Source organism: Pavona decussata, unplaced genomic scaffold (genome assembly GCF_977016875.1).
Source record: "Pavona decussata unplaced genomic scaffold, jaPavDecu1.1 SCAFFOLD_163, whole genome shotgun sequence".
NCBI classification, from domain to species: Eukaryota; Metazoa; Cnidaria; class Anthozoa; order Scleractinia; family Agariciidae; genus Pavona; species Pavona decussata.
The window spans coordinates 20,631-47,026 of NW_028145574.1; the positions used below are offsets into that span (position 1 = coordinate 20,631).

Here is a 26,396-nt window from a genome sequence, read left to right on the forward strand (position 1 = left end):
ACATCCTATAATGCGCTGTGACTTGGAGGCTGTGAGTGTGGGTCGTAATCGAAAAATCACCTGACGGTGATATTGATGCGCACTGCGTTATTCAGCACTGTGACCAGCGTTTCTTGCCGCTTTTACAACAGTCACGAGTTTCATCCCACATTGAATTCTGACGACGTCCCTTAGCAAACCTCTCTCCCATGCCCTAATGTAGTCCTAATGTAATGTAGCCCATGTCCTAATGAAGTAAAGAGCTTCCTGCCAGCGGCCAGTAGGCTTCCCAGGTGCTCAGGTAGTGGGGACCAAAGGCGTGCGTTGCAGGATTTCATCCCCTCACCCTATGTACGTTTTGTCCGCCCTTATTATTTTTTTCTGTGCACGGCCCCTTAACCATACTCCCCAACACCAAATAACTAGGAGCCTCGCTTAATCTTTGCGGCTGGAGAGCACCGTGTAAACGCTTCTACAGCCCCTTCCTCTTATTTCTGTGACTGCTATAGAGAATTTAGTTTTGCTGACTGAACTCAGACTTTTTTGGTAACCGTAATAAGAAGTCCTCGTAACAATTTCTCGTTACACTCCTCCTTACTCACCACACAGCCTCTTCACTGTATTCTTGACATGAATTCGACATTGTTTTATTCGATAAAATACTTTGTCTCTTAATACACTCCAAGGAGGAAAGATAGCGTGACGAGCCAAAAGAGCGTCTGCGAGAAAGGCTATCGATTTCCCTCAAATCACCTTTTCAAGCTATGATAAAATTGTATTTTTTCGTTTGTTTCCTAGTAACAGCTGTTGTCATAGCAACGTGATGAAAAAGCCCTTCATTTTAAATAATTAACGAGAAGCTGTTTTCAGCTTATACTCGGGCCATATTTGACTGCGTGGGGCGTAAGCTTACAATCTTTTGGCAGTGATAACCTCCAGCATACAGATATAGTGAGGCAATAAGTAACCACCAAACAGAATTGCATTTCTTGCAGTCAGAATGAAATATAGGGAAAAACGACATTTGTCATGCACAAAAGACACTACAAAAATAGACACATAGACAGATTAAGTTTCTTCGCGTCTGTTCATGTGACCCCGAATCAAATGACTAAAAATATTAAGACTTTAGCATTCATTGAGAGAAGTATCTTTAATTACTACTTTAAATTATTTGTGTCCAAACCTGTAAATATCCGGACTTGAACAATGATGACGGAAAACGCTTCCAAAAGTTTGCGTTTTAATACCATGCCAGTGATCACCACAAGATTTGGTAGAAAGCGTAGAACACTTTTAAAATTGAATGTGACCTTCACACGCACACAACGATCATACCGGAAATTGCTGTTAGCGTCATCAATGCTCGGTGTCATACAGATATTTATATGACTCTCGGTTCGTATTGAAACATAATCAACGTGCAAATGGTTTTGTCTCCAATTCAAAGGTGAAAACGTAAGGATTAAAGCCCGAGAATTAAAGCATCCCGGTATGAAGCACAAGGTATTCTATATCCTGCGAATACAGCGGCCTCTCATTCGCTCCCGCTACTACGTGCGAAACGCGAAGAGAGACAATTTCCGGTATCACGTCAAGCAGTGTAACGGAAGTACGACAGAACAACATCACGCTATCTTTCTCATTTAAATTTTTCAATTAGCTCAATCGCGCCGAGAAAAGGTTTAAAAAATCTGCGAGGCATATAATGGGGCAAAAAGGCCGCTTATCAAACCTTTAAGGCTTTCTTGTTACTCGGGCCGTAAGGCGGCACGAGGTAAGTTTTCGGTCGCGTTATCAAATTCTTTTTTATTTTTTTGGTCGCGATGGGCCGAGCGATAAGACTTTAGGCCACGAGTAAAGTTCTCGGTCTCTCTCTCTCTCTCTCTCTCTCTCTCTCTCTCTCTCTCTCTCTCTCTCTCTCTCTCTCTCTCTCTCTCTCTCTCTCTCTCTCTCTCTCTCTCTCTCTTCTACATTTCCCAAAATTTGATCCTGGCGCATTTTGCTGCCTTCGATTGAATGAGACTTCACCAAATTTTAAAGACCGTTTTCATTTCGCCGAAGCGCTTGACTTACGCTTTTTGGATTTTTTCTATAGTCTTTGACTCTTTTTTTCGCTGATTTTAAGTTTCGTTGGCTGTTCCTATATTCCAAAAGGAACGTTCCTCTAGTATGGACTGTTCCTCGTTTTTGTGTTCGTATTGACTATAAGAGGACCAGATGTTTTACAAGGTAGGAACAAAACGTTCACTTAAGTGTAAAAGAGGAATATTTCGTTCCGAGTTCCCAATTGTAAATGGAACATATTGTTCTCAAATTGATAAATTAGGACTGTTTTGTTCCGAGTTCCTATCTGTGCATGGAACACATTGTTCCGAAATTGACAAATAAGGACTGTTTTGTTCCGGGTTCCTATCTGTAAATGGAACACATTGTTCCCAAATTGGTCATTTAGGACTGTTTTGTTCCGAGTTCCTTTCTATTGATGGAACACATTGTTCCCAAATTGGTCATTTAGGACTGTTTTGTTCCGGGTTCCTATCTGTAAATGGAACACATTGTTCCCAAATTGGTCATTTAGGACTGTTTTGTTCCGAGTTCCTTTCTATTGATGGAACACATTGTTCCCAAATTGGTCATTTAGGACTGTTTTGTTCCGAGTTCCTATCTGTAAATGGAACACTTCGTTCCCAAATTGATAAATAAGAACTGTTTTGTTCCGAGTTCCTATCTATTGATGGAACACATTGTTCCGAAATTGATAAATAAGGACTGTTTTGTTCCGAGTTCCCAACTGTAAATGGAACATATTGTTCTCAAATTGATAAATAAGGACTGTTTTGTTCCGAGTTCCTATCTGTGCATGGAACACATTGTTCCCAAATTGATAAATAAGGACTGTTTTGTTCCGAGTTCCTATCTGTTGATGGAACACAGTGTTCCCAAATTGGTCATTAAGGACTGTTTTGTTCCGAGTTCCTATCTGTGAATAGAACATATTGTTCCCAAATTGGTCGTTTGAGAACAGATTTTGGACCATTTTTCTACGCATTCCCATTTTGTTCCCAAATTAAGGTTGCCTTTGGGAATGAGGCAAACAAGAAGGCGCGCTCAGACCTGCTTGGGCGAGTTTGGTGGCATGTCACTGTCATGAATTTTGCACAATAGTAATGAGGGCGGGCAAGTAAGGGCATGCTTTGGCAAATGCAAACATATATGCAGTTCCTTTGCTCGTCATCCGCTCCTCGGTTATGGTTCAGATTTAAAGGAGATCGTGTTGACTAGATGCGCTTAAAAGGCAAAATGAGCAAGAAGTATAAAGTCGATTGGTCGGATATCGATGGAGCGTCGCCCAAACCAAAACGGCTTCACTTGGAAAAAGATGAAACCAACAGCTTGTATCACTGCCCAATACAAGAGTGCGACCATGATGGATTTCAAAGTCAAAGAGGGTGCAGAAAACATGTTTATAACAAGCACAGTTGGTTCTTTTATTTTGATGAAAAGCCCAATTCGAAAGAAATCACAGATTCGCGAAATGTTCCGATGGTGAAACCAATTCAAGATCGAACAACTGAAACCACAAAGCATGCCGTAAAGATACTTCCTTCGTTTTCATTATCGTGTGACATTGCCGAGTTGTTCACAAAATGGTTGACTGGAAGTGGTGGCGGTTACAAGAAGGATCGCGCAGCGCAACAAATAGTTACAAGATGCTTTAAGTTTCTAAGATTTTGCTGTGAAGACGAGGAAGAGTTGACTTTTGACGTGGTGGACTTTAGTTTATGTTCTCCAAATTTGTTGTTCAAGTTTATCGACTACTTACAAGACGAATGCAAGCTCGGCCATGGTGGGCGTTTAGGCTACATAGACGCTATTTCCGAAATGATCGACTTCAGAAAACTTCACGGTGCATCAGAGGCAGTCTTTCAAAAGTTCTCTGCAACAGAGTTGTACCTCAAAAGGGCGAGAAAGACAGTTGCAAAGATGATGCGATTGCAGTGGACACAAGATTTAGACATCGAAACACTGGAAGCAAGAGGCCACTGGGCAACAATGGAGGAGTTGCTGGAGGTCGTGAAATTCCATCTGCCGCGCTACGAAAATACCGTGAAGATCTGCAAATCGAGTCCAGCTCAAGTTAACCCCTCGGACTTGACATTTGCCACGAAATTCGTAGCCATGTATCTGTTCATCAAAGTGAAGGGGTCACGTCCTATGACTTATCAATATTTGACGGTGGACATGATTGATAGAGCTAAGGAAAAGGGTGGATTCATTGATCAGAAAACGTTCAAGACTGCTGGAAAGTATGGATTTGATTCTTTGATTCTTTCCGATGCAAACATGCAAGTGCTCAATGGCTACATCTCGTACGTTAGACCTTTGCTTAAACCCAGGTGTGATTTCGTTCTCGTCAACAGAAATGGAGGCCAGCATGCATGGTAAATTGGGCGAGATCATGAGCAAACTGGTGTTTGATGCAATTGGAAAGTACATCCATCCCACGCGTTATCGCCAAATTGTTGAAACGCAGAGCCTCAACCAGCTCACTAGCGAAGAGCAGAGGATTTTGTCGGAAGACCAAAAACACAGCTCTGCCGTTGCTAAAGTTCACTATCAAAAACAACGATCCCGAGAAGTTGCTTTGAAGGGTCACGAGTGCCTACAGAAACTACAAGGCGCCAAGGGGTCAGAAGTGGACGAGGACGTCAACGCAAGACTCGGCGATTCAACTTCCACCGCCGGGCCTTCTGTTGAACCAGTGGAAAATGTCAACACCTCCCCCAAAAAGGACGCCCTGCCTAAAAGAATCTTGCGCTCTCAGAGGAACATTCGTCATGTTTTGAAATTCACAGCAGAAGAGGACTATTTTCTAAAGGAAGGAATAACTAAGCACGGATTTGGACAGTGGACAGCGATATTGAGAGATCTAGATTTCAGGTTTCAGGAGGGTAGAACTGCCGATTCTCTTAAGAAAAGGGCTGCTTCGAAAATTCCGTTGAGCGAATAAAACAACAACAACAACAACAACACTGCAAATGTAGTCAACGACGCAATCTTCATTTTAATTCTCTCTCTCTTTGTTTTTGTTTTTTTTTTTCAGTGGCAATTTTCTATCACCATTCACAAACACACTGATGTATAGACCCATTTCAGATGTGACGTCACGTCACGTGCCTTTGCGAACTGGAGGACAAGCTTGTAAACAAATCGCACGTGTGTCTGAAAAGCGAGTGGAAAATATTGTTGATTTATTTGCGTTATGGTGAACTTCTGTGCGGTTTTTGGCTGCTCCAATCGTGCGAACAGAGAAAAGAACAAAGGCTATTACCGTCTTCCCGCGATCGTGCAAAGATCGAATGTAAAAAAACAAGCTTTGAGCGTCGAACGTCGAGCGACTTGGCTCGCGAGGATTCGAAGGGAAGATCTTGCCGCTGATCCTGGCGAATTTGTAAGAGTTTGTGGTGACCATTTCATATCAGGTAAGTAGCGCACTGCATGCTTTAGTATTACGGTCTCGAAGTATAATGATCGCTTTCTTGTTGCTTTCGTAAAACATAGGGACAAGTTATTGATACTGAACACGTGCACGTGTTCCCTTCATACACGTTTGGCTTCGTTCTGGTTTTGTCCTGACAGAAGTTTTTCGTTATCTCATTTTCGTAGGTAAACCTTCTTCGATTTACGAAACAACCAGCCCAGATTGGGCACCCAGTCAGAAGCTTGGGTATAATTACCATGGAGTGTCAGCATCAAGCCAGAAAAGACATGAACGATCGAAGGAAAGGGTTGAAAAGCGAAGAAGGAGTGACTGTGCTAGTGCCCTACTGGAACTGTTCAATCAGTCCACTGAAGAGAAATCGCATTTAAATGCTTCATGCCCATCTGATGTTGAGGAGTCCAGGAGCAAAGACTGCCAAACGGAAGTTACAAATGAGTACATAGCTGGATTGGAGAAGGAAAATTCATTCCTCAAGGAACAGTTAAAGTTAAACTCACTGAATGAAGATTCATTTAGAGAGGACAATGACAAGGTTTTGTTTTACACTGGCCTTCCAAATTGGTCACTGTTGCTGTGTATATTTAATTTTGTAAATAATTCAACTCTGGAATTCAAATCATCCAAAGGGATTTTAAGTCCTTTTCAGAAATTGTTGTTGGCTTTAATTCGCATGAGGTTGAATTTGTCAGGGAGGGACTTAGGGTACAGGTTTGGGGGTATCAGTGAGGCGACTGTATCCCGTACATTTCTTCAGGTGGTTGATGCTCTTTATATCAGGCTCAAACCTTTGATCATCTGGCCTGATAGGGATGCTCTTCGCAAAACCCTTCCAATGGACTTTCGTAAACATTGTCCAAACTGTGTTGTTATTATTGACTGTTTTGAAATTTTCCTGGACCGCCCTTTGAATCCCCTTGCAAGGGCCCAAACATTTTCTTCATATAAACATCACAATACTGTCAAGTATCTTATAGGAATCACCCCTCAAGGTACTGTAAGTTTCATTTCTGAAGGATGGGGAGGGAGAGTCAGTGACAAGCACCTCACAGAGAATAGTGGGCTTCTTGATAACCTTACCCCAGGAGATGTCATTCTGGCAGACAGGGGTTTTGACATTCAAGAATCAGTGGGACTATTTTGCTCAACTATCAAGATCCCTGCATTCACCAAGGGCAAAAAACAGCTAAGTGGTATCGAAGTGGAGCAAACTCGCAGAATTGCTAATGTTAGGATTCATGTGGAGAGGGTTATTGGGAATATCAGAAAAAAGTACAGTATTCTAAGTGCAACTCAACCTATTGACTTTGTAACTGTTAGAAATGGGGATGTAACTACCCTAGATAAGATTGTGACAAGCTGTTGCGCACTTGTTAATCTGTGTGACTCAGTTGTGCCATTTGAATAGACAGTTTTAATTCTGAGAAATCTTTACAATAGTAACAAATTATTATTGTAAAATAGTACAATTAAATAGTTTGTCAAATTGTGCTTGAAAACTAAGTTAAAAAATTCATGACTGTAAAAGTTTTCTTTTTTACAAGTATTAAAAATGTAATAAAATTCTTGTTGGTACCTATATCTGGATTGAGAGTTAATAGTTTAGTACTAATTTTACTGTCAACCAGGAGAGCAAAATTTGATCAGAAGATGAAAATTAGAACAAATGCATTGTAGTATATGCATTTCCAACTTTAAAAACCTTAAGCTTTGTAAATGTGGGTTCATTTTTACAAATATGCCCCTTTAGGAGGTCTGGAATTCTAATCAGTCCGTTGAATTCGGATAGATTTGCCTCTGCGACGCTTTTGGCATTCAGGACAGTACCAAGTCTTTGATTTTGGGAAGGCTTTCAACTTGAGGCATTCAAGGTGAAACCACTGATATGGGCAATGTTCATTATCACATCCAACCATTTGTCCATGCTCTCCTCCTCTACAATAACAAATTTGAACATGCAGCCCATCACTACTGCTTCCTTCCAAAGAAGAACTATCTGACGTCCCCTGTGTTGCAGATGTGGCAGGTCTTGAATACCATCTGCCAATGAGCTCAGGTAAAATTCCTCTCACAAAAAACTCTTTTGCTTTATGAACATTTTGTTCCCAAAAGTCAACGTCTGGGAAAATTCTCTCAATAAACAGGCCCTTCTCTGTCCAAACAACAAAATCAATGTACTTCAGATCTGCACACATCAACTGTAACTGGACCTATTAAAACAAACAAGAATCAAAAGTTGAGAATAATAATATTATTAACTTAAACGTTTAATGGAACCCTACATGGTTAAACATGAATATAATTATTATCGTACATGAAAGTGTTGGGACTCTTAATACAAGATAGTATCCAGAATTAAGACATGAGATAAATTTTTATAGAAAATGCATAATATAAATTTTAAATATTATTATTATTATTATTATTATTATTATTATTATTATTTCTATTATTATCTATAAACTGATGTAACAATAAACAGCCAACATCAGAACAGTCTCACTAATCCACACATCTGAGAAAATGTGGTGTTTTGGTTACCAAGGTTTCATTTTGAAGAATTTTAACTGTCGTATTACCTGGTAATAGTACTGATGATTGCGTTTGAGTTGATGCACTCCTGTAGCTGTTTCTTCCAAGCAGAAATTTTTGTCCTTGGTGGAGGTGGAAATATCATCATTCTTGTGACAAAATGGGCACTAAAAATAGTGAGACTAACATGAGTGCTTAAATTGTTGAACAAAGCAACAAAAATATTAAGGGTCAAATTAAATGAGTCAGACCCACTCAGTTTGCCAGACAGAGGTGTGCCACCTTGGTTATGTTTTAAAAAAAAAGTGTGTATGCTGAAGAACATTTGAAATGCGAGCCACAGACATGAACAAGCCGAACAAGTAAAACTGCAATCGCCTCCTCAACCTTACCTTTGCGATTACGAGGCGATTTTCGCCAAAGGTCTTGCTAAATACTTCCCGAACCCATCCATTCGCAAAATTTTGGTAGCAATCTAAACTCTTGTAGTTCATTAGTTGATCTTGAGTGTATGGACTCGACGAAAATAACAGATACATTCCGACGTGGATGTACGTTACATCTGGCCAAGAATCCACATCATCTATCCATTCGTTTCGCGGAATTTCATAGGGATCTTGTCCATCTATATCTACTAATTTCGCTAAGTATCGGTCTTTCGTTTCCTTTAGCTGTATGCCTTCGAAATAGCCAGGTAAGAGCCCTCGTTTTTTCGTCTCTTTCACCGCCATTTCGTAAACAAACGCGAAAGCTTGTCCTCCAGTTCGCAAAGTGACGTGACATTACGTCACATCTGAAATGGGTCTATATAATGTAATAATTTTATCAAGCCGACCTAACCTAGCCGTACATGTTCCAGTTCCAACTGTGTGTGTAATTCTGACCCAAAAACAAACTCTAGGTAATGTTAAACAAACTCGAGCATTCATTTTACATTTTCTCTGTGTCTCAGTGTTTCTCTATTTCTGCTGCTGGCTAAATTAGCTCAGAATTGTTTTGCGTGGCTTCTTGTCCCTGACTTGAGTTCGTTCTCCAGACTTGGGTCTTTTTCGCGAAGTTGATTACTAGGTGCAGAAGTTGTTAATTGCACTTTTTCATGACAAAAGGGGTAACAATCATCTGGTACCGTTAAGGTCGTTGTTGATCATGTTGTCACATTTCGAAAAAAAGATTACAATGAAAATTTGTCCATGAATCTAAAATCACTGGGTGAAGGTTGTTTTGTCCGCAAATACCGTGAAATCCGCCCTACCTACAGTTTCCTTCGAAGAGCAAGAACTTCCACTCTCTGACAATGTGCTAGTTTACCAGCAGAACATTTTTCACAGAACTGTTAGATAAATGTTATTTATAGTCCCTTTTCTAACTGTAACTGTCTTCCAATGAACATTGTAAGACATCTTCAGTGTAAAAGCGAAGTATTAAGTCATATTGCATTTTCATAGTTCTGATGTATATCACATAAGGCAAAACAAACGATTAAAGCAACATGTGTCGATGTAGTTCGTTAGACTCTATGACACATTGCTTACATTATTTTCCCACGTAGCAATTAGCAGTCGAACTCTATTGAAGCAGCCCAAGTTTAGTTTCTTGTTTATTTCACATTCGTTACGGACTTTACTAAGCATCGCACATCAAGAAATAAAAGTCTTGATTACTAGGTGCAGAAGTTGTTAATTGCACTATTTCATGACAAAAGGGGTAACAATCATCTGGTACCGTCAGGATCATTGTTAATCATGTTGTCACATTTTGAAAAAAAGATGGCAATGAAAATTTGTCCAAGAATCTAAAATCACTGGGTGAAGGTTGTTTTGTCCGCAAATACCGTGAAATCCGCCCTACCTACAGTTTTCTTCGAAGAGCAAGAACTTCCACTCTCTGACAATGTACTAGTTTACAGCAGAATTTTTTTCATGGAACTGTTAGATAAATTTTGCTAACTGTAACTGCCTTCCAATGAACATTTTGAGACATCTAAAAGAGAGGTATTAGGCCATGTTGCATCAGTCATATTACGCAAAATCCGTGAAATCCACCCTAACACCACAGTTTTCTTGCTGGTCTTTGAACTTCCAGTTTGAAGTGGCAGTTGACAGGCTGATATCTTTTTCTAAAATACGGCGGATTTTACGGATTTCACGGATGTTTAGAATAAGCATGATTTTTAAATACTTCCTTTTTTAACTGCAAGTATCTTATATATCTTATAATATATTAATATATTCTCTTCTTAGATGCTTACAGTTTAAAAGAGGAGTATTAAATGACATTTGAATGTACGATTTCCGTAAAATCCGTGAAATCCACCCTAAATATAGTTTTCTTGCTGGCTTTTGAACTTCCAGTTTTGAGTGGCAGTTGACAGGCTGATATCTTTTTCTAAAATACGGCGGATTTTACGGATTTCACGGATATACATAATTTAATACTTCCTTTTTTATCTGTAAGTATCTAATATATATTAAATATATATGATATATTAATATATTCTCTTCAAAGATCCTTACAGTTTAAAAAAGGAGTATTAATTGTTATTTGTATGTACAATTTCCGTAAAATCCGTAAAATCCACCCTAACTAGAGTTTTCTTGCTGGTCTTAGAACTTCCAGTTTGAAGTGGCAGTTGACAGGCTGATATCTTTTTTTAAAATACGGCGGATTTTACGGGTTTCAGGGATATTTAGAATATATGCATTATTTAATACTTCCTTTTTCAACTGCAAGTATCTTATATGTTTTGTAATATATTAACATATTCTCTTCTTAGATATTTGCAGTTTAAAAGAGGAGTATCAAATGACATTTGTATGCACATTTGTATGTACAGTTTTCTTGCTGGCCTTTGAAGTTGCAGTTGACCTGCTCATTTGTTTCCTTAAATACGGCGGATTTTACGTATTTGGCAGTTTTCTGAGAGTTCCCTTTCAAAAAGTGAACTTTAAACTAAGAGAGGACTGTTTCGGACCTCTTTGTTCGTTCTCAGAGTTGCAACGACATCTATGGAATTGGTGCTTTTAAAATCAGCAAGCAAACTCAACCAAAATCAAAAGCACTCCAAACCTAATGGTTGCCATCACCTCTGTCCAACTACACTGCTAGAAACATATTAGAAACATTACGCCAAGATATTTTGCTCAAAAAATCACAGGGAACAAAAATTTTGGGAAACGATCTTCTACATTTCCCTAAATTTGATTTTGGCGCGTTTTGCTGCCTTCGATTGAATGAGACTTCACCAAATTTTAAAGATTGTTTTCATTTCGCCGAAGCGCTTGAATTACGCTTTTTGGAGTTTTTCCATAGTCTTTGACTCTTTTTTTCGCTGATTTTAAGTTTCGTTGGCTGTTCCTGTATTCCAAAAGGAACGTTCCTCTAGTATGGACTGTTCCTCGTTTTTGTGTTCCTATTGACTATAAGAGGACCAGATGTTTTACAAGGTAGGAACAAAACGTTCACTCTAGTGTAAAAGAGGAATATTTCGTTCCGAGTTCCCAATTGTAAATGGAACATATTGTTCTCAAATTGACAAATAAGGACTGTTTTGTTCCGAGTTCCTATCTGTAAATGGAACACATTGTTCCCCAATTGGTCATTTAAGACTGTTTTGTTCCGAGTTCCTATCTGTAAATTGAACACATTGTTCCCAAATTGGTCATTTAGGACTGTTTTGTTCCGAGTTCCTTTCTATTGATGGAACACATTGTTCCCAAATTGGTCATTTAGGACTGTTTTGTTCCGAGTTCCTATCTATTGATGGAACACATTGTTCCGAAATTGATAAATAAGGACTGTTTTGTTCCGAGTTCCCAACTGTAAATGGAAGATATTGTTCCCAAATTGATAAATAAGGACTGTTTTGTTCCGAGTTCCTATCTGTTGATGGAACACATTGTTCCCAAATTGGTCATTTAGGACTGTTTTGTTCCGAGTTCCTATCTATTGATGGAACACATTGTTCCGAAATTGATAAATAAGGACTGTTTTGTTCCGAGTTCCCAACTGTAAATGGAAGATATTGTTCCCAAATTGATAAATAAGGACTGTTTTGTTCCGAGTTCCTATCTGTTGATGGAACACATTGTTCCCAAATTGGTCATTTAGGACTGTTTTGTTCCGAGTTCCTCTCTGTGAATAGAACAAATTGTTCCCAAATTGGTCGTTTGAGAACAGATTTTGGACCATTTTTCTACGCATTCCCATTTTGTTCCCAAATTAAGGTGGCCTTTGGGAATGAGGCAAACAAGAAGGCGCGCTCAGACCTGCTTGGGCGAGTTTGGTGGCATGTCACTGTCATGAATTTTGCACAATAGTAATGAGGGCGGGCAAGTTAGGGCATGCTTTGGCAAATACAAACATATATGCAGTTCCTTTGCTCGTCATGGGCTCCTCGGTTATGGTTCAGATTTAAAGAAGATCGTGTTGACTAGATGTGCTTAAAAGGCAAAATGAGCAAGAAGTATAAAGCCGATTGGTCGGATATCGATGGAGCGTCGCCCAAACCTAAACGGCTTCACTTGGAAAAAGATGAAACTGACAGCTTGTATCACTGCCCAATACAAGAGTGCGACCATGATGGATTTCAAAGTCAAAGAGGGTGCAGAAAACATGTTTATAACAAGCACAGTTGGTTCTTTTATTTTGATGAAAAGCCCAATTCGAAAGAAATCACAGATTCGCGAAATGTTCCGATGGTGAAACCAATTCAAGATCAAAGTACTGAAACCACAAAGCATGCCGTAAAGTTACTTCCTTCGTTTTCATTATCGTGTGACATTGCCGAGTTGTTCACGAAATGGTTGACTGGAAGTGGTGGCGGTTACAAGAAGGATCGCGCAGCGCAACAAATAGTTACAAGATGCTTTAAGTTTCTAAGATTTTGCTGTGAAGACGAGGAAGAGTTGACTTTTGACGTGGTGGACTTTAGTTTATGTTCTCCAAATTTGTTGTTCAAGTTTATCGACTTCTTACAAGACGAATGCAAGCTCGGCCATGGTGGGCGTTTAGGCTACATAGACGCTATTTCTGAAATGATCGACTTCAGAAAACTTCATGGCGCATCAGAGGCAGTCTTTCAAAAGTTCTCTGCAACAGAGTTGTACCTCAAAAGAGCGCGAAAGACAGTTGCAAAGATGATGCGATTGCAGTGGACACACGATTTAGACATTGAAACACTGGAAGCAAGAGGCCACTGGGCAACAATGGAGGAGTTGCTGGAGGTCGTGAAATTCCATCTGCCGCGCTACGAAAATACCGTGAAGATTTGCAAATCGAGTCCAGCTCAAGTCAACCCCTCGGACTTGACATTTGCCACGAAATTCGTGGCCATGTATCTGTTCATCAAAGTGAAGGGGTCACGTCCTATGACTTATCAATATTTGACGGTGGACATGATTGACACAGCTAAGGAAAAGGGTGGATTCATTGATCAGAAAACGTTCAAGACTGCTGGAAAGTATGGATTTGATTCTTTGATTCTTTCCGACGCAAACATGCAAGTGCTCAATGGCTACATCTCGTACGTTAGACCTTTGCTTAAACCCAAGTGTGATTTCGTTCTCGTCAACAGAAATGGAGGCCAGCATGGTAAATTGGGCGAGATCATGAGCAAACTGGTGTTTGATGCAATTGGAAAGTACATCCATCCCACACGTTATCGCCAAATTGTTGAAACGCAGAGCCTCAACCAGCTCACTAGCGAAGAGCAGAGGATTTTGTCGGAAGACCAAAAACACAGCTCTGCCGTTGCTAAAGTTCACTATCAAAAACAACGATCCCGAGAAGTTGCTTTGAAGGGTCACGAGTGCATGCAGAAACTACAAGGCGCCAAGGGGTCAGAAGTGGACGAGGACGTCAACGCAAGACTCGGCGATTCAACTTCCACCGCCGGGCCTTCTGTTGAACCAGTGGAAAATGTCAACACCTCCCCCAAAAAGGACGCCCTGCCTAAAAAAATCTTGCGCTCTCAGAGGAACATTCGTCATGTTTTGAAATTCACAGCAGAAGAGGACTATTTTCTAAAGGAAGGAATAACTAAGCACGGATTTGGACAGTGGACAGCGATATTGAGAGATCTAGATTTCAGGTTTCAGGAGGGTAGAACTGCCGATTCTCTTAAGAAAAGGGCTGCCTCGAAAATGCCGTTGAGGGAATAAAACAACAACAACAACAACAACACTGCAAATGCAGTCAACGACGCAATCTTCATTTTAATTCTCTCTCTCTCTTTTTTTTTCCAGTGGCCATTTTCTATCACCATTCACAAACACACTGATGTATATAATGTAATAATTTTATCAAGCCGACCTAACCTAGCCGTACATGTTCCAGTTCCAACTGTGTGTGTAATTACCCAAAAACAAACTCTAGGTAATGTTGAACAAACTCGAGCATTCATTTTACATTTTCTCTGTGTCTCAGTGTTTCTCTATTTCTGCTGCTGGCTAAAATACCGTATTTACTCGAATAAGCGCCGCCCCCGAATAAGCGCCTCCCTCGATTAAGCGCCGCACATGGAGCGGAATGGTTAATAAGCGCCGCCCTCGAATAAGCGCCGCAGCTCCGGTGCGGCGCATATTTGAGTATTTCCATAAGATGATAAAAATACACTGTGATCGCTGCAATGTGGTTCAAGCCAGCAATGGGAATTTATTTTCATCAATAGTGATGTTTTTCAGTTCGAAGTGAGTATATCTTAATGCTCTCTCATTCAGTTCTCTCTTCAAAATGTTCGCGTTCTTCAGTTCTTGCGTGAAGGCTGTAAACTTCACCTGTACGACAAGCCCAACCTCCCTCTTTCTCTTCCCTGTAACTGTTGCAGTAAGGAGATTGTCAGCGTTTGCTTGTACAATCAAAATGTTTTGGCTTTGTGGTATGAACCTTTTAATAAGCGCCGCCCTCAAGTAAGCGCCGCCCTCGAATAAGCGCCGCACAGGAGAAACGAAAAATTAAATAAGCGCCGCGGCGCTTATTTGAGTAAATACGGTAGCTCAGAATTGTTTTGCGTGGCTTCTTGTCCCTGACTTGAGTTCGTTCTCCAGACTTGGGTCTTTTTCCCGAAGTTGATTACTAGGTGTAGAAGTTGTTAATTGCACTTTTTCATGACAAAAGGGGTAACAATCATCTGGTACCGTTAAGGTCGTTGTTGATCATCTTGTCACATTTCGAAAAAAAGATGACAATGAAAATTTGTCCATGAATCTAAAATCACTGGGTGAAGGTTGTTTTGTCCGCAAATACCGTGAAATCCGCCCTACCTACAGTTTCCTTCGAAGAGCAAGAACTTCCACTCTCTGACAATGTGCTAGTTTACCAGCAGAACATTTTTCACAGAACTGTTAGATAAATGTTATTTATAGTCCCTTTTCTAACTGTAACTGTCTTCCAATGAACATTGTAAGACATCTGCAGTGTAAAAGCGAAGTATTAAGTCATATTGCATTTTTATAGTTCTGATGTAGATCACATAAGGCAAAACAAACGATTAAAGCAACATGTGTCGATGCAGTTCGTTAGACTCTATGACACACTGCTTACATTATTTTCCCATGATAATACGTAGCAATTAGCAGTCGAACTCTATTGAAGCAGCCCAAGTTTAGTTTCTTGAACATTTTGAGACATCTAAAAGAGAGGTATTAGGCCATGTTGCATCAGTCATATTACGCAAAATCCGTGAAATCCACCCTAACACCACAGTTTTCTTGCTGGTCTTTGAACTTCCAGTTTTGAAGTGGCAGTTGACAGGCTGATATCTTTTTCTAAAATACGGCGGATTTTACGGATTTCACGGATGTTTAGAATAAGCATGATTTAATACTTCCTTTTTTGACTGCAAGGATCTTATATATCTTATAATATATTAATATATTCTCTTCTTAGATACTTACAGTTTAAAAGAGGAGTATTAAATGACATTTGAATGTACGATTTCCGTAAAATCCGTGAAATCCACCTTAAATATAGTTTTCTTGCTGACCTTTGAACTTCCAGTTTTGAGTGGCAGTTGACAGGCTGATATCTTTTTCTAAAATACGGCGGATTTAACGGATTTCACGGATATTTGGAATACACATAATTTAATACTTCCTTTTTTATCTGTAAGTATCTAATATATATTAAATATATATGATATATTAATATATTCTCTTCAAAGATCCTTACAGTTTAAAAAAGGAGTATTAATTGTTATTTGTATGTACAATTTCCGTAAAATCCGTAAAATCCACCCTAACTAGAGTTTTCTTGCTGGTCTTAGAACTTCCAGTTTGAAGTGGCAGTTGACAGGCTGATATCTTTTTTTGAAATACGGCGGATTTTACGGGTTTCAGGGATATTTAAAATATATGCATTATTTAATACTTCCTTTTTCAACTGCAAGTATCTTATATGTATTGTAATATATTAACATATTCTCTTCTTAGATATTTGCAGTTTAAAAGAGGAGTATTAAATGACATCTGTATGCACATTTGTATGTACAGTTTTCTCGCTGGCCTTTGAAGTTGCAGTTGACCTGCTCATTTGTTTCCTTAAATACGGCGGATTTTACGTATTTGGCAGTTTTCTGAGAGTTCCCTTTCAAAAAGTGAACTTTAAACTAAAAGAGGACTGTTTCGGACCTCTTTGTTCGTTCTCAGAGTTGCAAGGACATCTATGGAATTGGTGCTTTTAAAATCAGCAAGCAAACTCAACGAAAATCAAAAGCACTCCAAACCTAATGGTTGCCATCACCTCTGTCCAACTACACTGCTAGAAACAGATTAGAAACATTACGCCAAGATATTTTGCTCAAAAAATCACAGGGAACAGAAATTTTGGGAAACGATCTCTCTCTCTCTCTCTTCTACATTTCCCAAAATTTGATCCTGGCGCATTTTGCTGCCTTCGATTGAATGAGACTTCACCAAATTTTAAAGACCGTTTTCATTTCGCCGAAGCGCTTGACTTACGCTTTTTGGATTTTTTCTATAGTCTTTGACTCTTTTTTTCGCTGATTTTAAGTTTCGTTGGCTGTTCCTATATTCCAAAAGGAACGTTCCTCTAGTATGGACTGTTCCTCGTTTTTGTGTTCGTATTGACTATAAGAGGACCAGATGTTTTACAAGGTAGGAACAAAACGTTCACTTAAGTGTAAAAGAGGAATATTTCGTTCCGAGTTCCCAATTGTAAATGGAACATATTGTTCTCAAATTGATAAATTAGGACTGTTTTGTTCCGAGTTCCTATCTGTGCATGGAACACATTGTTCCGAAATTGACAAATAAGGACTGTTTTGTTCCGGGTTCCTATCTGTAAATGGAACACATTGTTCCCAAATTGGTCATTTAGGACTGTTTTGTTCCGAGTTCCTTTCTATTGATGGAACACATTGTTCCCAAATTGGTCATTTAGGACTGTTTTGTTCCGGGTTCCTATCTGTAAATGGAACACATTGTTCCCAAATTGGTCATTTAGGACTGTTTTGTTCCGAGTTCCTTTCTATTGATGGAACACATTGTTCCCAAATTGGTCATTTAGGACTGTTTTGTTCCGAGTTCCTATCTGTAAATGGAACACTTCGTTCCCAAATTGATAAATAAGAACTGTTTTGTTCCGAGTTCCTATCTATTGATGGAACACATTGTTCCGAAATTGATAAATAAGGACTGTTTTGTTCCGAGTTCCCAACTGTAAATGGAACATATTGTTCTCAAATTGATAAATTAGGACTGTTTTGTTCCGAGTTCCTATCTGTGCATGGAACACATTGTTCCCAAATTGATAAATAAGGACTGTTTTGTTCCGAGTTCCTATCTGTGCATGGAACACATTGTTCCCAAATTGATAAATAAGGACTGTTTTGTTCCGAGTTCCTATCTGTTGATGGAACACAGTGTTCCCAAATTGATAAATAAGGACTGTTTTGTTCCGAGTTCCTATCTGTGAATAGAACATATTGTTCCCAAATTGGTCGTTTGAGAACAGATTTTGGACCATTTTTCTACGCATTCCCATTTTGTTCCCAAATTAAGGTTGCCTTTGGGAATGAGGCAAACAAGAAGGCGCGCTCAGACCTGCTTGGGCGAGTTTGGTGGCATGTCACTGTCATGAATTTTGCACAATAGTAATGAGGGCGGGCAAGTAAGGGCATGCTTTGGCAAATGCAAACATATATGCAGTTCCTTTGCTCGTCATCCGCTCCTCGGTTATGGTTCAGATTTAAAGGAGATCGTGTTGACTAGATGCGCTTAAAAGGCAAAATGAGCAAGAAGTATAAAGTCGATTGGTCGGATATCGATGGAGCGTCGCCCAAACCAAAACGGCTTCACTTGGAAAAAGATGAAACCAACAGCTTGTATCACTGCCCAATACAAGAGTGCGACCATGATGGATTTCAAAGTCAAAGAGGGTGCAGAAAACATGTTTATAACAAGCACAGTTGGTTCTTTTATTTTGATGAAAAGCCCAATTCGAAAGAAATCACAGATTCGCGAAATGTTCCGATGGTGAAACCAATTCAAGATCGAACAACTGAAACCACAAAGCATGCCGTAAAGATACTTCCTTCGTTTTCATTATCGTGTGACATTGCCGAGTTGTTCACAAAATGGTTGACTGGAAGTGGTGGCGGTTACAAGAAGGATCGCGCAGCGCAACAAATAGTTACAAGATGCTTTAAGTTTCTAAGATTTTGCTGTGAAGACGAGGAAGAGTTGACTTTTGACGTGGTGGACTTTAGTTTATGTTCTCCAAATTTGTTGTTCAAGTTTATCGACTACTTACAAGACGAATGCAAGCTCGGCCATGGTGGGCGTTTAGGCTACATAGACGCTATTTCCGAAATGATCGACTTCAGAAAACTTCACGGTGCATCAGAGGCAGTCTTTCAAAAGTTCTCTGCAACAGAGTTGTACCTCAAAAGGGCGAGAAAGACAGTTGCAAAGATGATGCGATTGCAGTGGACACAAGATTTAGACATCGAAACACTGGAAGCAAGAGGCCACTGGGCAACAATGGAGGAGTTGCTGGAGGTCGTGAAATTCCATCTGCCGCGCTACGAAAATACCGTGAAGATCTGCAAATCGAGTCCAGCTCAAGTTAACCCCTCGGACTTGACATTTGCCACGAAATTCGTAGCCATGTATCTGTTCATCAAAGTGAAGGGGTCACGTCCTATGACTTATCAATATTTGACGGTGGACATGATTGATAGAGCTAAGGAAAAGGGTGGATTCATTGATCAGAAAACGTTCAAGACTGCTGGAAAGTATGGATTTGATTCTTTGATTCTTTCCGATGCAAACATGCAAGTGCTCAATGGCTACATCTCGTACGTTAGACCTTTGCTTAAACCCAAGTGTGATTTCGTTCTCGTCAACAGAAATGGAGGCCAGCATGCATGGTAAATTGGGCGAGATCATGAGCAAACTGGTGTTTGATGCAATTGGAAAGTACATCCATCCCACGCGTTATCGCCAAATTGTTGAAACGCAGAGCCTCAACCAGCTCACTAGCGAAGAGCAGAGGATTTTGTCGGAAGACCAAAAACACAGCTCTGCCGTTGCTAAAGTTCACTATCAAAAACAACGATCCCGAGAAGTTGCTTTGAAGGGTCACGAGTGCCTACAGAAACTACAAGGCGCCAAGGGGTCAGAAGTGGACGAGGACGTCAACGCAAGACTCGGCGATTCAACTTCCACCGCCGGGCCTTCTGTTGAACCAGTGGAAAATGTCAACACCTCCCCCAAAAAGGACGCCCTGCCTAAAAGAATCTTGCGCTCTCAGAGGAACATTCGTCATGTTTTGAAATTCACAGCAGAAGAGGACTATTTTCTAAAGGAAGGAATAACTAAGCACGGATTTGGACAGTGGACAGCGATATTGAGAGATCTAGATTTCAGGTTTCAGGAGGGTAGAACTGCCGATTCTCTTAAGAAAAGGGCTGCTTCGAAAATTCCGTTGAGCGAATAAAACAACAACAACAACAACAACACTGCAAATGTAGTCAACGACGCAATCTTCATTTTAATTCTCTCTCTCTTTGTTTTTGTTTTTTTTTTTCAGTGGCAATTTTCTATCACCATTCACAAACACACTGATGTATATAATGTAATAATTTTATCAAGCCGACCTAACCTAGCCGTACATGTTCCAGTTCCAACTGTGTGTGTAATTCTGACCCAAAAACAAACTCTAGGTAATGTTAAACAAACTCGAGCATTCATTTTACATTTTCTCTGTGTCTCAGTGTTTCTCTATTTCTGCTGCTGGCTAAATTAGCTCAGAATTGTTTTGCGTGGCTTCTTGTCCCTGACTTGAGTTCGTTCTCCAGACTTGGGTCTTTTTCGCGAAGTTGATTACTAGGTGCAGAAGTTGTTAATTGCACTTTTTCATGACAAAAGGGGTAACAATCATCTGGTACCGTTAAGGTCGTTGTTGATCATGTTGTCACATTTCGAAAAAAAGATTACAATGAAAATTTGTCCATGAATCTAAAATCACTGGGTGAAGGTTGTTTTGTCCGCAAATACCGTGAAATCCGCCCTACCTACAGTTTCCTTCGAAGAGCAAGAACTTCCACTCTCTGACAATGTGCTAGTTTACCAGCAGAACATTTTTCACAGAACTGTTAGATAAATGTTATTTATAGTCCCTTTTCTAACTGTAACTGTCTTCCAATGAACATTGTAAGACATCTTCAGTGTAAAAGCGAAGTATTAAGTCATATTGCATTTTCATAGTTCTGATGTATATCACATAAGGCAAAACAAACGATTAAAGCAACATGTGTCGATGTAGTTCGTTAGACTCTATGACACATTGCTTACATTATTTTCCCACGTAGCAATTAGCAGTCGAACTCTATTGAAGCAGCCCAAGTTTAGTTTCTTGTTTATTTCACATTCGTTACGGACTTTACTAAGCATCGCACATCAAGAAATAAAAGTCTTGATTACTAGGTGCAGAAGTTGTTAATTGCACTATTTCATGACAAAAGGGGTAACAATCATCTGGTACCGTCAGGATCATTGTTAATCATGTTGTCACATTTTGAAAAAAAGATGGCAATGAAAATTTGTCCAAGAATCTAAAATCACTGGGTGAAGGTTGTTTTGTCCGCAAATACCGTGAAATCCGCCCTACCTACAGTTTTCTTCGAAGAGCAAGAACTTCCACTCTCTGACAATGTACTAGTTTACAGCAGAATTTTTTTCATGGAACTGTTAGATAAATTTTGCTAACTGTAACTGCCTTCCAATGAACATTTTGAGACATCTAAAAGAGAGGTATTAGGCCATGTTGCATCAGTCATATTACGCAAAATCCGTGAAATCCACCCTAACACCACAGTTTTCTTGCTGGTCTTTGAACTTCCAGTTTGAAGTGGCAGTTGACAGGCTGATATCTTTTTCTAAAATACGGCGGATTTTACGGATTTCACGGATGTTTAGAATAAGCATGATTTTTAAATACTTCCTTTTTTAACTGCAAGTATCTTATATATCTTATAATATATTAATATATTCTCTTCTTAGATGCTTACAGTTTAAAAGAGGAGTATTAAATGACATTTGAATGTACGATTTCCGTAAAATCCGTGAAATCCACCCTAAATATAGTTTTCTTGCTGGCTTTTGAACTTCCAGTTTTGAGTGGCAGTTGACAGGCTGATATCTTTTTCTAAAATACGGCGGATTTTACGGATTTCACGGATATACATAATTTAATACTTCCTTTTTTATCTGTAAGTATCTAATATATATTAAATATATATGATATATTAATATATTCTCTTCAAAGATCCTTACAGTTTAAAAAAGGAGTATTAATTGTTATTTGTATGTACAATTTCCGTAAAATCCGTAAAATCCACCCTAACTAGAGTTTTCTTGCTGGTCTTAGAACTTCCAGTTTGAAGTGGCAGTTGACAGGCTGATATCTTTTTTTAAAATACGGCGGATTTTACGGGTTTCAGGGATATTTAGAATATATGCATTATTTAATACTTCCTTTTTCAACTGCAAGTATCTTATATGTTTTGTAATATATTAACATATTCTCTTCTTAGATATTTGCAGTTTAAAAGAGGAGTATCAAATGACATTTGTATGCACATTTGTATGTACAGTTTTCTTGCTGGCCTTTGAAGTTGCAGTTGACCTGCTCATTTGTTTCCTTAAATACGGCGGATTTTACGTATTTGGCAGTTTTCTGAGAGTTCCCTTTCAAAAAGTGAACTTTAAACTAAGAGAGGACTGTTTCGGACCTCTTTGTTCGTTCTCAGAGTTGCAACGACATCTATGGAATTGGTGCTTTTAAAATCAGCAAGCAAACTCAACCAAAATCAAAAGCACTCCAAACCTAATGGTTGCCATCACCTCTGTCCAACTACACTGCTAGAAACATATTAGAAACATTACGCCAAGATATTTTGCTCAAAAAATCACAGGGAACAAAAATTTTGGGAAACGATCTTCTACATTTCCCTAAATTTGATTTTGGCGCGTTTTGCTGCCTTCGATTGAATGAGACTTCACCAAATTTTAAAGATTGTTTTCATTTCGCCGAAGCGCTTGAATTACGCTTTTTGGAGTTTTTCCATAGTCTTTGACTCTTTTTTTCGCTGATTTTAAGTTTCGTTGGCTGTTCCTGTATTCCAAAAGGAACGTTCCTCTAGTATGGACTGTTCCTCGTTTTTGTGTTCCTATTGACTATAAGAGGACCAGATGTTTTACAAGGTAGGAACAAAACGTTCACTCTAGTGTAAAAGAGGAATATTTCGTTCCGAGTTCCCAATTGTAAATGGAACATATTGTTCTCAAATTGACAAATAAGGACTGTTTTGTTCCGAGTTCCTATCTGTAAATGGAACACATTGTTCCCCAATTGGTCATTTAAGACTGTTTTGTTCCGAGTTCCTATCTGTAAATTGAACACATTGTTCCCAAATTGGTCATTTAGGACTGTTTTGTTCCGAGTTCCTTTCTATTGATGGAACACATTGTTCCCAAATTGGTCATTTAGGACTGTTTTGTTCCGAGTTCCTATCTATTGATGGAACACATTGTTCCGAAATTGATAAATAAGGACTGTTTTGTTCCGAGTTCCCAACTGTAAATGGAAGATATTGTTCCCAAATTGATAAATAAGGACTGTTTTGTTCCGAGTTCCTATCTGTTGATGGAACACATTGTTCCCAAATTGGTCATTTAGGACTGTTTTGTTCCGAGTTCCTATCTATTGATGGAACACATTGTTCCGAAATTGATAAATAAGGACTGTTTTGTTCCGAGTTCCCAACTGTAAATGGAAGATATTGTTCCCAAATTGATAAATAAGGACTGTTTTGTTCCGAGTTCCTATCTGTTGATGGAACACATTGTTCCCAAATTGGTCATTTAGGACTGTTTTGTTCCGAGTTCCTCTCTGTGAATAGAACAAATTGTTCCCAAATTGGTCGTTTGAGAACAGATTTTGGACCATTTTTCTACGCATTCCCATTTTGTTCCCAAATTAAGGTGGCCTTTGGGAATGAGGCAAACAAGAAGGCGCGCTCAGACCTGCTTGGGCGAGTTTGGTGGCATGTCACTGTCATGAATTTTGCACAATAGTAATGAGGGCGGGCAAGTTAGGGCATGCTTTGGCAAATACAAACATATATGCAGTTCCTTTGCTCGTCATGGGCTCCTCGGTTATGGTTCAGATTTAAAGAAGATCGTGTTGACTAGATGTGCTTAAAAGGCAAAATGAGCAAGAAGTATAAAGCCGATTGGTCGGATATCGATGGAGCGTCGCCCAAACCTAAACGGCTTCACTTGGAAAAAGATGAAACTGACAGCTTGTATCACTGCCCAATACAAGAGTGCGACCATGATGGATTTCAAAGTCAAAGAGGGTGCAGAAAACATGTTTATAACAAGCACAGTTGGTTCTTTTATTTTGATGAAAAGCCCAATTCGAAAGAAATCACAGATTCGCGAAATGTTCCGATGGTGAAACCAATTCAAGATCAAAGTACTGAAACCACAAAGCATGCCGTAAAGTTACTTCCTTCGTTTTCATTATCGTGTGACATTGCCGAGTTGTTCACGAAATGGTTGACTGGAAGTGGTGGCGGTTACAAGAAGGATCGCGCAGCGCAACAAATAGTTACAAGATGCTTTAAGTTTCTAAGATTTTGCTGTGAAGACGAGGAAGAGTTGACTTTTGACGTGGTGGACTTTAGTTTATGTTCTCCAAATTTGTTGTTCAAGTTTATCGACTTCTTACAAGACGAATGCAAGCTCGGCCATGGTGGGCGTTTAGGCTACATAGACGCTATTTCTGAAATGATCGACTTCAGAAAACTTCATGGCGCATCAGAGGCAGTCTTTCAAAAGTTCTCTGCAACAGAGTTGTACCTCAAAAGAGCGCGAAAGACAGTTGCAAAGATGATGCGATTGCAGTGGACACACGATTTAGACATTGAAACACTGGAAGCAAGAGGCCACTGGGCAACAATGGAGGAGTTGCTGGAGGTCGTGAAATTCCATCTGCCGCGCTACGAAAATACCGTGAAGATTTGCAAATCGAGTCCAGCTCAAGTCAACCCCTCGGACTTGACATTTGCCACGAAATTCGTGGCCATGTATCTGTTCATCAAAGTGAAGGGGTCACGTCCTATGACTTATCAATATTTGACGGTGGACATGATTGACACAGCTAAGGAAAAGGGTGGATTCATTGATCAGAAAACGTTCAAGACTGCTGGAAAGTATGGATTTGATTCTTTGATTCTTTCCGACGCAAACATGCAAGTGCTCAATGGCTACATCTCGTACGTTAGACCTTTGCTTAAACCCAAGTGTGATTTCGTTCTCGTCAACAGAAATGGAGGCCAGCATGGTAAATTGGGCGAGATCATGAGCAAACTGGTGTTTGATGCAATTGGAAAGTACATCCATCCCACACGTTATCGCCAAATTGTTGAAACGCAGAGCCTCAACCAGCTCACTAGCGAAGAGCAGAGGATTTTGTCGGAAGACCAAAAACACAGCTCTGCCGTTGCTAAAGTTCACTATCAAAAACAACGATCCCGAGAAGTTGCTTTGAAGGGTCACGAGTGCATGCAGAAACTACAAGGCGCCAAGGGGTCAGAAGTGGACGAGGACGTCAACGCAAGACTCGGCGATTCAACTTCCACCGCCGGGCCTTCTGTTGAACCAGTGGAAAATGTCAACACCTCCCCCAAAAAGGACGCCCTGCCTAAAAAAATCTTGCGCTCTCAGAGGAACATTCGTCATGTTTTGAAATTCACAGCAGAAGAGGACTATTTTCTAAAGGAAGGAATAACTAAGCACGGATTTGGACAGTGGACAGCGATATTGAGAGATCTAGATTTCAGGTTTCAGGAGGGTAGAACTGCCGATTCTCTTAAGAAAAGGGCTGCCTCGAAAATGCCGTTGAGGGAATAAAACAACAACAACAACAACAACACTGCAAATGCAGTCAACGACGCAATCTTCATTTTAATTCTCTCTCTCTCTTTTTTTTTCCAGTGGCCATTTTCTATCACCATTCACAAACACACTGATGTATATAATGTAATAATTTTATCAAGCCGACCTAACCTAGCCGTACATGTTCCAGTTCCAACTGTGTGTGTAATTACCCAAAAACAAACTCTAGGTAATGTTGAACAAACTCGAGCATTCATTTTACATTTTCTCTGTGTCTCAGTGTTTCTCTATTTCTGCTGCTGGCTAAAATACCGTATTTACTCGAATAAGCGCCGCCCCCGAATAAGCGCCTCCCTCGATTAAGCGCCGCACATGGAGCGGAATGGTTAATAAGCGCCGCCCTCGAATAAGCGCCGCAGCTCCGGTGCGGCGCATATTTGAGTATTTCCATAAGATGATAAAAATACACTGTGATCGCTGCAATGTGGTTCAAGCCAGCAATGGGAATTTATTTTCATCAATAGTGATGTTTTTCAGTTCGAAGTGAGTATATCTTAATGCTCTCTCATTCAGTTCTCTCTTCAAAATGTTCGCGTTCTTCAGTTCTTGCGTGAAGGCTGTAAACTTCACCTGTACGACAAGCCCAACCTCCCTCTTTCTCTTCCCTGTAACTGTTGCAGTAAGGAGATTGTCAGCGTTTGCTTGTACAATCAAAATGTTTTGGCTTTGTGGTATGAACCTTTTAATAAGCGCCGCCCTCAAGTAAGCGCCGCCCTCGAATAAGCGCCGCACAGGAGAAACGAAAAATTAAATAAGCGCCGCGGCGCTTATTTGAGTAAATACGGTAGCTCAGAATTGTTTTGCGTGGCTTCTTGTCCCTGACTTGAGTTCGTTCTCCAGACTTGGGTCTTTTTCCCGAAGTTGATTACTAGGTGTAGAAGTTGTTAATTGCACTTTTT

General features: G+C 39.8%; 4 protein-coding genes and 2 pseudogenes across 4 annotated transcripts; 5 read left to right on the top strand and 1 right to left on the bottom strand.

Annotated features, from left to right (window-relative positions):
* The first annotated feature begins 2,984 nt into the window (after positions 1-2,984).
* Positions 2,985-5,123, top strand: LOC146464450 (uncharacterized; annotated as a pseudogene).
* A 6-nt stretch (positions 5,124-5,129) lies between these two features.
* On the top strand, positions 5,130-7,125 carry LOC146464451 (uncharacterized). Its single transcript, XM_085129726.1, has 2 exons — positions 5,130-5,465; positions 5,650-7,125. Exons 1-2 carry the CDS (start codon positions 5,246-5,248, stop codon positions 6,888-6,890), a joined length of 1,461 nt encoding a protein of 486 aa, XP_084985852.1. The 5' UTR covers positions 5,130-5,245; the 3' UTR covers positions 6,891-7,125.
* A 64-nt stretch (positions 7,126-7,189) lies between these two features.
* Positions 7,190-8,745, bottom strand: LOC146464452 (uncharacterized). Its single transcript, XM_085129701.1, has 2 exons — positions 8,407-8,745; positions 7,190-7,692 (listed from the first exon to the last, which is right to left on the bottom strand). Exons 1-2 carry the CDS (start codon positions 8,743-8,745, stop codon positions 7,246-7,248), a joined length of 786 nt encoding a protein of 261 aa, XP_084985827.1. The 3' UTR covers positions 7,190-7,245.
* Positions 8,746-12,531: 3,786 nt separating this feature from the next.
* LOC146464453 (uncharacterized) lies at positions 12,532-14,437 on the top strand. Its single transcript, XM_085129728.1, has one exon. The coding sequence runs from the start codon at positions 12,709-12,711 to the stop codon at positions 14,170-14,172; it is 1,464 nt and encodes a 487-aa protein (XP_084985854.1). The 5' UTR covers positions 12,532-12,708; the 3' UTR covers positions 14,173-14,437.
* Positions 14,438-17,959: 3,522 nt separating this feature from the next.
* On the top strand, positions 17,960-20,825 carry LOC146464454 (uncharacterized; annotated as a pseudogene).
* A 2,986-nt stretch (positions 20,826-23,811) lies between these two features.
* Positions 23,812-25,717, top strand: LOC146464455 (uncharacterized). Its single transcript, XM_085129760.1, has one exon. The coding sequence runs from the start codon at positions 23,989-23,991 to the stop codon at positions 25,450-25,452; it is 1,464 nt and encodes a 487-aa protein (XP_084985886.1). The 5' UTR covers positions 23,812-23,988; the 3' UTR covers positions 25,453-25,717.
* The last annotated feature ends 679 nt before the right edge of the window (positions 25,718-26,396 follow it).

Bases quoted from the DNA above. Each gene is read 5' to 3' on its own strand.
- LOC146464451 (XM_085129726.1), top strand. From the start codon at position 5,246: ATGGTGAACTTCTGTGCGGTTTTTGGCTGCTCCAATCGTGCGAACAGA. The intron at 5,466-5,649 runs GTAAGTAGCGCA...TCATTTTCGTAG, and splicing joins TGGTGACCATTTCATATCAG to GTAAACCTTCTTCGATTTAC.
- LOC146464452 (XM_085129701.1), bottom strand. From the start codon at position 8,745: ATGGCGGTGAAAGAGACGAAAAAACGAGGGCTCTTACCTGGCTATTTC. The intron at 7,693-8,406 runs GTAAGGTTGAGG...TTGTTTTAATAG, and splicing joins ATCGCCTCGTAATCGCAAAG to GTCCAGTTACAGTTGATGTG.
- LOC146464453 (XM_085129728.1), top strand. From the start codon at position 12,709: ATGGTGAAACCAATTCAAGATCAAAGTACTGAAACCACAAAGCATGCC.
- LOC146464455 (XM_085129760.1), top strand. From the start codon at position 23,989: ATGGTGAAACCAATTCAAGATCAAAGTACTGAAACCACAAAGCATGCC.